The 12554-nt window shown below is 36.9% G+C and overlaps 1 protein-coding gene across 8 annotated transcripts in view; it reads left to right on the top strand.

Annotated features, from left to right (window-relative positions):
• BABAM2 (BRISC and BRCA1 A complex member 2) overlaps positions 1-12554 on the top strand; it is a 343218-nt gene that overhangs the window by 172625 nt on the left and 158039 nt on the right. For all 8 annotated transcript variants that reach the window (XM_039887509.1, XM_039887506.1, XM_039887507.1 and 5 more), the window contains one exon: positions 9351-9460. In XM_039887509.1, coding sequence (XP_039743443.1) covers positions 9351-9460 — 110 coding nt within the window. The remainder of the gene's footprint in view (positions 1-9350; positions 9461-12554) is intronic.

Below are 12554 nucleotides of genomic sequence, written 5' to 3'. Positions count from 1 at the left end.
TATAAGTGAAGGAAAACCACTTCAAACCAGCTTAAGCATGTATTGCAATTTATTAGCTTTCCAAAGCCAGGAGAAAGTTGAATAACCAAACCACAATAGGAGCAGGACACAGTTGGCCCGAGAACCACAGAGACTAAGGATGTGAATGGTATCGGGATTCTCTCTCCTCTCCTCTCTGCTTCTCTCGGTGTGTTGGCTTTATTTTCTCACACGATAGCTTAGCCTCTTTCATGTATGAGAAATATGGCTAGTGACAGTTTGTTTTTGTTTTTGTTTTTGTCTCTGCAAAGGGACTGGCCTACATTTGGCCCCCAAGTTCACAAATCTTGAGGGAAAAACTGGCCTCTCCCTGCACCCATCAGCTGTTCCCAGGGGATAGGAATAGGCAGCTTCATCAGGAGATATAAGGATTGGGGGGATTGGAGGGGATCGGGGCCTTGGGTTGGGGACTAGAAGAGAGAGGGGCTTCTCAGGAAAAGAGAACGTGACAGATAGCAACATCAGAGATATCCACTATGTCGACTACCACTTTAAATCTGTGTTTTTCTATTTCTTTCAAAAAGCTATATAAACTATTTATATAAATGCTTTATCTACCTTTAAATTATAGAGACATACTGGAGATGTGGTCAAGTAAATGATGTTCATATTTGTTCTGTACATGCTTAAATAAAACTCACCGTTATTTTAATTTGTTTTGTTGGGCTCTTGGATAAAAGTCTGGCACAAGGTTTGTATTAGTAGATGTGGGTAAAAATCACAACCCAGAGATGCTTGAAGTTGTGATTCAATATGATTTGTAAAACAATTGCATATTTAACTAAGCTCAGCTTCTTATTGGACTCATTAAGAATACAATGTTAGAGCAACAGAGGAAACCCCACACTCCAGATTCTTTCTGTAAAAACATTGGTGAATTTTTAGAGAAGGTGGTGGTAGCAGGAAAACACCATTTGCTTTCAGTGAGGCCCCAGGCCGCACTGCAGAGGCTCCCCTTCACCTTCCGCTGGCCTCCTGGAGGGAAGGCTCCATTTCACACATCTTCTAGAGCTGTGACTATTCAAAGGAAGTCGGTGGTTCTCAAGGCTGTGTCTCTTAGGTGTAATAACTGATGGGACAGTACTTGACCAACAAAATCTTGATCATCATTATTTTAAAAGAGCCAGGATTTCCCCCCTCAAACTTTATTTGTACAACATGTGTTTCAATTTAGCTTTATAAACAGAAGCTATAACCAGCATATTAGGGTAAGTACAGCTTTACAAGGAGATTCCTGCATAAATGAGAGCAATGAAGTGGTCTTTGTTTATGGAAATAATAAGCAAGGTATACATTTTAACAAACCCTAACACCATACTATATCATGACATCTAGTAGTAATGAACTCAAGATGTCACTTTTGCAACACATGGGTAGGTGACAACAGCTCTATCCTGGTGTCCTTGACTCACCCTCGCTATTTCCAGAACGTTTGCAGTTATCCTTTCCTGACCTGACAATCAGCTCTTCTTATTTCACTGAATATAGTTAATCATAGAATGTGCCTAACCAAACATAATTAAAGGAAGGTTGATTTAATGGTTAAGAACGCCACCGTCCTCATCAGTGTTTTTAGAGAAACTATCTTCCTTCCTTAACTGAATCTGGGTGAAGATGACAAACGGATGCATTTTATTTGGCATAGTGATCTTTATGATTTTTAGTCCATTTACTCTTAAGAATCTTAATTTCTTGCTCCATAGTTTCTAAAAACAAAGTTTTTCAATGTTTAATTAATTCTTTTTACAATTCAGCAGTAAGAAATATATATTTTGCATTGTATGTTCACCGCCCATAGTTAGATTTCTTTCTGTCACCACATATTTGACCCCTTTTACCCCATCTACCTCCCCTCTCCTCCCCACATCTGGTAACCACTAGTCTGTAGTCTATGTCCATGAGTCTCTGTTTGTTTGTCCTGTTCATTTGTTGCTTTTAGGTTTATATCCCACATATAAGTGATATCATGTGGTTTTCAACTTTTGCTGTCTGGCTTATTTCGCCTAGCATGATTATCTCAAGGTCTATCCATGTTGTCGCAAATGGCAATATTTCATCTCTTCTTATGGCCGAGTAATATTCCATTGTATATGTGTACCACAGCTTCTTTATCCAATCATCTATCATAGGACACTTTGGTTGCTTCCATGTCCTGGCCACTGTGAATAATGCTGCTATGAACATTATTATTGGTGTGAAAACACCTTTTTGGATATGAGTTTTCACGTCTTTGGGGTAAATACCTAGTAGAGGGATTGCTGGATCATATGGTAGATCAATTCTTAGTTTTTTGAGGAACCTCCATACTGTTTTCCATAGTGGCTGTACCAATATGCAGTCCCACCAGCAGTGTATGAGGGTTCCTTTTTTAAAAGCAAATATTAAAACACATAAAGCACATACTTCTCAGTTTGTTTTGAATACTCATTGTGTCTGGTGCAGGTGAGATAGTCTATTTTGGGTAAAGAAGGAATAAGAAATGGTTCCTTAAGTTGCTCGTGGTCTTTTGGAGCATACAGGATTTAGACACCAGGAGAACAAGTAAATGTATAGCAAATCTCTGATACCTTTTTTGCTTGTGGGTTTCCAAGTTTTTTATACCCTTCTCTGAGCATTGATACTGAGTCTCTTCTTCTTTGCGCCCAGCAGTGGGCTAGGGGGTATAGCATCATAGTTAAAGAGTTCAGGTTCTGAGTCAACATACATGGGTTCAGAATTCACCTTCACCATTTTGTCTCTCTCAGCCTTAGTTTCTTCAACTGCAAATGTATAATAATAGTACCTACCTTATGAGATTGTTATGACTATATGAGATAACGCACATAAAGCACTAGGCAGAGTGACTATTGAGTAAACACTGAATAAATGTGAGCTGCTATTATTGGACATACTAGGAAGTATGAGAGTTCCACCCTGCCCTCAAGAAATCCACAGTCTATTTGGAGTATGAAATATATACTACTTAAACAGCTTGGGCAATGCAGGAAGCTACGTGCTGAAAACTACCAAGGGCAGACACAGATCAGTTTGCAGCTGAAAGGAATCTTAATGGAACAAGTGAATTTACAGTCACAGTTAAAGAAATTAAAAACACACCAATTAAGAAAAGGAGAGAAAGAACTTCTTGATAAGGGAAATGGCAAGTGTAAAACGTGTTAGTGAAGATATAGTAAAATGCATGGGAAGTGACCAAGTTTGTCTGGACTACACAGGAGACTCTTTTTACTGCCATTTCCATTCGGAGAAACCAAAACAGAAGTAACTTGCTTATACGCAGTCTTCATAAGAGATACCAAAATATCAAAGGACTTTTTAGCCAAGAACTCAGTTTGTGGTGGAGGTAGGCTGTACCCATGCCTTCTGGTCTCCTGCCCAGCACTGCCATCCCTGCTACATGGAGAGGAGGTGGCTCAGGGCTTGGGTCACATCAACGGGCAAAAGAGCCAGACATGGGACCTATTTCTCCTTCTTCCTCAGCTGTGCTCCTCACTTTGGATTTGTTTTGCTTTCTGACTGTACTGCTTCATCTGGTACTTATATATTTCCCAGCACTTTGATGAAAAGGAAATGACCCGATTTCCAAGATGAGCTGTGTCATTACTAGACAGAGAGATCCCCTTAAACAGTGAGACCAAGGTCTTGACTTATGTACAGCATTTTCCTGTCCTTCGGTCTTCTGCATAGATTTAATTCTACTTCTAGAATATTTATTGCCATGTCTTAACGCTAATAGAATCCACACTCAAATTTTGATTGGGTTTGTTGATGTTGGTATATAAAACAGTGAGTCGAGGATTTTTAAATCCTAAATCTCCACTCTTAAGTAATGAGAGGCGACTACTGGGTCGCCATAAGGCTGTCTTTAACCACCCGCTCTAAGCTTCCATTCCCTCCCTACGGTCCCTCCTTACTCCTTATCCCTTTTCCTGCTTTGTTTTTTCTCTCGTTACATAATGTATGTTTTCCTTTGTTAAAGGCAAGAATGGTAGCGCCATGAGGGTCTTGTTTTCTTAAAAACACTTGACTTGGAAAAACCTAAGTTTATGTAATGTGATGATGAATCTATATTATCAAAATACTGGGACCTTATAAATATAAACCTCTTTTAGGATGATTTTTAAAAGATTCTGTTTTGGAAATGTAATTAATTTGCCATAGCTTTGAAAAAACTCAGAGCTTTTGTATAATGAGGTGCCTACCAGACCTAGTTTTTAGTCACACTAGGAATCATGATTAATCCTGGGTCTAGTTTAATACCATTTAAATATAGCTCAAAATGGTTCTTTTTGATTTTTGACATACTGTATAATAGCTTCTTTATAATTCTTATGTCTATAAACTGATTTTGCTAGTAATGGTTATAGCTTTGTTGTAAGCCTTTTTGAATTGAGAAATACAATGGGTTTTTTAGTTTTCCTATGTGATCTGTGTTTTGTAATATTTATTGTGCAGCTAATGTCTATCAGCAATTAGTTAATTGGTAGTTTGTACCTATATTGACATTCAGTACATAGGGGCTTGTTTAATAGCTGCTGTCTTTACTTGGGAAATTAGCATATCAAAGGGCTGCAGCCAGTAATGATAAATTGTACTTGTGTTTACTTTCATTTCCAAGGCTAATTGTTGGGGTTTTTTTTCCTGTACCCTTTTGATATTTAAAAGAGCTCCAATTGAGAATAGTTACATAAATAAACCATTATGACCTAAGCAGAATATTAACTTTTATTAGGTATCTCCTTCGCTAAAGAATGGTTTAGATTTGAGTTTACTTTAATAAAGATCTTAAGTAGTCATAGATTGAAGGAACTAGAGAGTATTAAGAATTTTTCTAACTGAAAGCACTTTCTCTTTAACTCCCACCATTTACTCATTCTTACAGTCATTCCTGCATTGCTTCGTTTTATTTCAACCAGTTTGCTGTGTACATAGCATGTCACTGACACTGGGGATGCAAAAATGAACAGGAAAGGCTCCCAGCCTGCCAGGAACTCAGCATTCTAGTTATTCACTATCAGCTGTAACAGCCCTTTCTGCTCTAGTCTAGTGCTGAGCCAAACCCACTGTTAAATCTCAGCAGTGTGTCATGGCCACCATTGCCTCACCGTGCCTGACACACCTTTATAAAGGTAGGAGGCTGCATTCTTTTTTAACTTCAGCAGATTCGGCATCTTTTCCTTCACTTTAGCCTGTTGCAGTTTTAAACGTGCGGATAGAAAGCCCTGAAAACGTATACTTGTACATTTTAAATGTCCCCTACTACTCTGTAACCACCTCCTGTTTTCCAAACGCTACCATTAGTGGTTGCAATAATCATCTGTAATGTTAGCTTCTAAGAACCATGGTACAAGAGCTTCTTTTATAATTTCCCAGATGGGAAGGAACACATGTACAAGCCTGTTAGAGCTGCAGAAACTGGAAACAGCACTGTGTGGATTTGTATTTTTGGAACTCTTTGGGCTTATTTAAGCACTCAAACCTAGGTAACCATTAGGAATCAAATACCAATTCGGGGAAAACTCGTGTGCCACTCTAAGGGGAATCAGTCTTACCAAAGTAGTTTGTAAAAGAAACTCCTGGGAACATATATTCAGACTAATATATAGTCAGAAAAATATATATTCAGACTAATGTTTCATGTACTCTTTGTAGGATACCATGATAAATGTCGATTATAGAAACCAGGGTCTCTCCATTTGTTTAGAGGTTGTCTAAGCATTTGGTTTTTTACTTAAACAGCGAAATGAGAAGTTAAAAAGTAGGAAAGAGAAATAATTATAAATTATCCATGGGTATATGGAATGAAGCTGCTAATTAAAATGGTTTTCGGTGGCCCCTAGTTTTTGCATTTTTTTTATTTGTTTTTTTTTCTGTTTTTTTGTTTTGTTTTGTTTTGTTTTGTTATTACAGGGTTTTGTGACTTGTAGTCATAGCCTTCACCTTTAACAAGGAAACTCAGCCATTCGGGAAAGGTATCTGAAAATCAGTGTTAGTACTTTTTAAATTGTCTTTATGGTAACCAATCTAACTCTAAAGAGGACTGCTTCTAAACTTTGATCACAAAATGAATTTGTCCTTCAAATATGAAGTTTTTCAAGCTTAGCTTTAACATTAATCTTAGATATTTTATGAGTTTTAGAGTCATATAATTACATAGTTTCTATTTGTTGAGACTGTATTTTTAAAGTTTTCCTTCCTCATTTTATAGAAAAGAATGTTCAAGGGTGAATATTTTATCATCTGTGCAAAAGCAAAAAGCAGTAGGTAAACTCAGACTCTCAGTCTTGGCTCTCTTTTGAAAGCCACTAGTTTTAGGGAACTTGGAGTATTGTGGGGAGTAAGAGCAAGGAGTCAGGACTTAGTTTCCAGACAACACTGATGACAGCAACTTTTGGAAAGCAGGTTCCTGAAAATCACTAGATATGGAGGATAAACGTTAGGAAGTAACATTAATTTGTTCACTAATTTATTCATTCAGCAAACACAGAGTAGTTTCTGTGTTCTAGGTACTGTACTAAGGTCCTCCTGTTACATACTCACTGTATCATACCACCTAAAAATATATTCTAGAGCTATTCAAATGTACATGGAAAAATAAAATGATAACAGTGTTAGATGAAAAACTAGGGAAATAGTTTAAAAACCTCAATTATTTTGACCAGATTTAACTCTAGAGAAACCTAAATTTTCTGTGGTATCAGAAGAGCCCCCAAAGTAAAACATCAAAGCTAGACTGAGAGAAAATATTTATAACACGTGGTAGACACGAGTTAATAAACCTAATAAACAGCAATTACAAAAAAAGTCTAAGAATCTTAAAACAAAATGGACAATGAATTTGATTAGAAAATTTACAGAAATGTAAATGATCAATAAACAAGTGAAAAGTTGCTCAGCTTCATTTATCGAATCTAAATTGAGATACCATTTTCCAGCTGTCAGATTGCCAACATTAAATTAAAAAGAGTGACAACAGCCAGTAATATTTAGTTATTCAGCATGAGTGGAAACCGGCTCTCTCTCACACTGATGCAAATTCATGGGTCCAAATGTGAATTGCTGTAAATTTTAAGAAAAACAATCTACTAAACTCTAATAAAAAGAGAAATGTTCATAACCTTTGGCCCAACAAGCTCAGTTCTCGTTATCTATTAAGGAATATAAATCCCGCTAGTAAAGAATACATATACAGTGATATTTACTATAGCACTATCAAGTGACTAAGAACTACAAATAACCTGAACGTCCGTTGCTAGGAGAATGGTTTAATAAAAATAAATTCATGTCATGGAATATTATGTGGCTATTTAGAAAGCAATTGGTAGACTGATATTTATAATATGATTCCATTTGGGAAAACAAAACAGAAAAGTTAAAGAGCTATTTATATGCAAGTGTGTGTATGTTTTTATGAGTATAGAAAAAGCCATTTAAGGCTACACACACAGTTAATATTGGTTACTCTGAAAATTGAGAGTGGAAGAGCCTTTTTCTCCATAAACCTCTGTATGGTTTGACTTGTTACAGCAAGCCTAAGTTTTACCACGTAAAACCAAAAAACAATGGAGAAGTTAAGAAACAAAGAATGAAAAGGGAGGGGGGAGGTGGCCAAAGAGGAGAAGACCAGGAGATTGCAGTTTCTTATAAGCAAGAAAACAGGAGTCGCAGAAGAGAAAGATCACCCGTGTCAAATACTGTTTAGAGATCAAGTAAAATAAGGCTAGAGAAGCATTTGCTGCGTGCAGTGGATGCCCGGGGTGGGAGCAATGTTGATGAACTAATAGGGTCAGAGCGGGTATGTGCTGGGCTCTGGTAGTGCGAAGGCAGTCGAGACGGGGAGAGTAGGCAGCTCTTTAAAGCCGTCTTTGAAGGAGAGGAGAGAGAATCCAGGGAACTGTGTAGAGACCAGCATGATTTTATTTTTATTTTTTAATATGGGAGAGACTTCTGGTCCTTGTCCCTTTGTACATCCTATAGACACAATAGAAGGCAGAGCAAGAAGACTGATGATTTTAATGCTGAGGAGGATGAGTGTGATGACAGCTTCCCAGGACGCTGGGAAAGAAGGGGTGAGGTTAGTTTTAGACAGAAGGAAGGACATCACATCTGAGGTTCTCAATGCTCACTGGCAGTGATTTTTGAAACCTAGGTTGGGCTTCTCCTAGGATGGCTGCCTAGCCCTCCTGGGACCTGTGTACTAATCCAGAATTATAGGTCATCTTAACAGTCTCTATGGGTGAAGGCGTACAATTCTATTAAATTTTTAAAAAAAATTGTATTTGACTTGGAGCTACTACCAACCAAAAATAATCATTAAGTGTTACTAAAATTTGGTATTCACAAATTAAAATCACATGCTACTAGAATTTATTCTCACTCAGTATTCTATTCAGAAGTCTGACAACTACTTGGTACTTGGCAATAGTTGTATAGTGCACAACTATACATAGTTGTAAGTCCCACAGTTTTAGTTCAGGACACTTCATCAGTGTATAATTAGTATTGGCTTGAGATGGTTATGACATTTGATTGCTGCTGTGCTTGCTTTTTAATTATAAGTCAGAGTAAGTGTAGCCTTATCATTATCAGTTTACTTTATTGTAGATTATTTGATTAACCTCTCAGTGTTTCCTGATACATATTTGGATCAGCAATATTTTTGTCTTATAATATTCTTATAACTAGACTTTAGGATATTTATGTCTTATAGTTCATACATGAATCATTATAATCATTTTGCTAAAGTACATGTGTATATAACCTCCTGCCATTTGCTTGTATGGTGGCACACTTATAGTGATATGTTTCTTGGGAATTTTTGCAGTGTAAATAACTTAAAACATACTATCAAGGTAGGTATAATAAAATTACTGGGTATTTAAGGATTTTGTTGTCTTTTAATATAAATTATAACTCATTCTTCCTATAAAACATAAATTATAAGCCATTTACAAATACATAAACTATAAGCCATTATACGTATTGCCAGCAATATGTTTACTGCAGTTTGTTAACTATGTTTTTAACTAATTCTTTGTTATCACCAGATTCACTCTTTCTGTCTTGGAATATAGGAACAAGTGAGACAGGTGGGGGTCTTTTCCTCATTGCGGTAGGCTTTGGTCAGACAGTTTGAAAGCAGTCACTCTAGGGGAGTGACAAGGTATGTGGCAAAGGATGTACAGAGCTTCTAAATTCGAATCCAGGTAACTCACACTTTCTAGTCTCAATGACAGTGGACTGTGTGCTCATCACCAAAAAGATGTTACGAGAGCAGGTACTGATGCCATTGTGTTTTTCGCTTCCTGTTTAAGGATGTAAATGAAGATCCTGGAGAAGATGTGGCCCTTCTTTCTGTCAGTTTTGAGGACACTGAAGCCACTCAGGTGTACCCCAAGCTGTACTTGTCACCCCGAATTGAACAGTAAGTATCAATGTCATTAATTTTATGGAGCCTGGTGCTTCTCCTTGTTAACCAAATGTGTCTCCTTAATTCTTTTGCCACTCTTGAAATCTTAAAATGATTTTTCTTTATTGACTTTGTTTTCTTAAAATGAATTGTATTAGTTTAGGTTGCAAAGTAAATGCAGTTAGTATTTGCCATTGCAGTCTTTGGATGACTCTCAGCTGCGCAGTTCGTGATATGAACGCTGTACCTTTGTAGAGAGAGATGAGTAGGCAGACTGCATCTGAAATTGCTGTGCCTTCCATATGTTCCCTGGGTGGGTATGGTTATACCTTAAAGAAGACTGCAGAACAACATCGTACCCAGTTTCTTACATATTTGTAACTATTATAGTTACTTGTAAAAATGTAACTAGTCTCTTGAAAATATTAAACACTTATTCAGAAGTTAGTAAAGGTAATATTAGAGGCAGATAGCTTGAAAAGATGACATGCTTGAATTATTTTTCTGTGTCTAAATAGCTCTGTATAATTTTACACAACATTCAGGTTACATAGTATAAGTAGTTTGATATTACATTTGTTTTAACCAAACTACGTCACTCATCAGTAATGAATTTTACAAGGACTAGCCTCACAATGTGCTTATTGTTGGCTAAAATGCTTTAGTAGCTTATTCTAGTTCAAAGGAAGCCGGGGTTCATTGAAAATAGATTGCAACCAGATTTGGTTGGGAACTTCTGACAGGACAGATTTTTCATCAGCAGAGAGAGTTTTACAGACGCAGATTGAAATGTATTATTAAAATTCTCTCTTAAGTCATTTAATCAAGGTTGGCTGATTTCTGTCTGTGACATGTGGTCACCACCATTCAACATCCATATACTAAGCCATTTTTACCCCCGACCTTAGTCATTCTAATTCATGAATCATGAACTTACCATCTTACACGTGCTGTAAGACATAACTCTTTATACTCAAATATGGAAGATTATGAGCATCAGTAATCTATAGTCATTCTCTCATTTATTTGTATACCACTGACAGTACCTAGGACAGGATTTCATAGTAGCAGGTGCTCAACGAAGGTTTTAACTTTCAATTGAAAATCTAAACCCGTATCAGTGGGTTAGGGGTGCTGGAGGCAGTACAGTGAAGTGGTAACAGGCAAGGTTCTGGGGTCAAGCACATCTGGTTTAAACCCAGGTTTAGCTTACCTACCAGTTAGCAAAACATTTAACATCTTTGAACTTTTCTCATCTGTAAAATAGGGATAATAATACCTATGTCCAAGTGTTGTTTTGAGGGTTATATTAAATATTGGTCATAAAGCATTGATTGCAAGGCCTGGCATTATAGCAAGTAGAAGCTATTATTGTTATTTTTATTGATATAGTTCATAGGAAAAGAATGAATGAATGAATAAGTAAGTGAGTGGTTAACAGGACAAATGGGGCCGAAAAAGAGAAGATGGGTAATAAGTGAGCAAATACTAGTTCTAGAGTAGCCATTCAGTGTATACCTAATGAGTTAAATTAAGAAGATATTTTGGTGATGTGAAAAGAGAGATGTTAATGAAACAATCCCGAGATGTAGGTAATAAGAATATATTAGTTAAGCTGCAGCCAAGAATTTACCAGTTCCAAAAAACGATTTTCCTAGCTCCCACGTTATTTTTCTTTGAAGCTATTGCATCTAGTTTGCAAATAAACTTGCTAATAAAATATTTCTCTCTCTAAAGATCTAAGATGTGGTGTGAAAAATTATTAGTATGGGATATAGTGATTTCCTATTTCTAAAATCTAGCTTTCTGTTTCTAAAATCTAGTTTTCCTATTTCCTATTTCTAAAATCTAGCTTTCTACATTTTCCTCCATGTTCATTTTATGTTAAGAACTGGCCACAGCGTACCTTTCCAGATTAATTTCTTATTTTCCCTCCTGTAGCCTATTCTTCAGCCAGACTCTGTCACTTGAAGTTTTCTTAATTCACCTGCCCTCTCTTGCTTCTGTGCTTTTGCTAAAGCTTGCCTCCATGTGAAGTGCCCTTCTTTAATGTCCATATCCTGTTGAAATAGTATCCATTTTTCTAAGGCCTATTTGGATGTCATCTCTAGCAACCCTTTTCCCTGAGCACAATTAGTCTAGCCTCCTGAACATGTATATGAATTTGTATCACTCTCATAATCTGCTCACCATAGATTTAGTCAATGATGTTCCTTTTTTTTTTCTTTTACTAAATTGCAGGCTACTCAAGGGCAAGAAACAAGTCTTTTGTTCCTTAAATAAAGAATAACCTGATTGGCAGTATTCTAGGTCAATAAGTAATTCTCACAAGAAAATATGAAAATGTTACATGAGGTCTTACAGTTTTCCTGGTTGATAAAAATTCACTTAGTAGAGCTGTATTTGTAATACCAACAAACAAACAAACAAAACAAAAAATGAAAAGAACAACCTCCCAAAAAGTTTTTACATCCTTAAGTAGAAGTTATACAAATGACATTTTAGAGACAAGTTTAAGTGGAAAGTGGTCACATTGTGGTATGACTTTCTAAGGGCTTACACATTCTCTAAAGTTATTAATATTTTTGGTTAACTCTTGCAGAGTTTTGGAAGATTTTGTAGAGTTTAGAGTATACAGAAATAATGTCATTTGAGTAAGGCCAAGGTCAAAAGAAAGATATTAAGAACTGAGTGAAGAGGGGTTGGTAATCCCTTTGATATTGTGTTAAGCTCTCATTTCCTTTCTGTGTTTCATACTATCCTGTCGACTCTTGGCTTTCCAGGCATTGATTATAGACTCAGACTTGGAGAGTTCTTTCAGGAGTCATGGGAAAAGCATCCCACGTGGACCCGCCCAAAGCCAACGCCAGACGCTTGCCCTAGCTGAGGCTTGTACTCCTTTTTGGCTTTTACTGTGGCTCTTTCTAGGAAGTCTTCAGCCCCACACAGTGGATTTGACAAGCAGAGGCCCAAGTGAGACCAATAGCCTGATCTGATATTAGGTAAAAATTGACGAAAGGCTTGCATTCTCACCATCTGCTCTCCATGGGCGTGGAAAGATATCTTGAGCCTGGGAGATACCCCATCTCTCTCTGCCCCAGCTTGTCCA

Source organism: Pteropus medius, unplaced genomic scaffold, assembly GCF_902729225.1.
Source record: "Pteropus medius unplaced genomic scaffold, Ma_sr-lr_union100, whole genome shotgun sequence".
Classification (NCBI taxonomy): Eukaryota; Metazoa; Chordata; class Mammalia; order Chiroptera; family Pteropodidae; genus Pteropus; species Pteropus medius.
The sequence above is the reverse complement of the archived record's forward strand: the minus strand, read 5'-3'. Positions and strand labels throughout refer to the sequence as shown.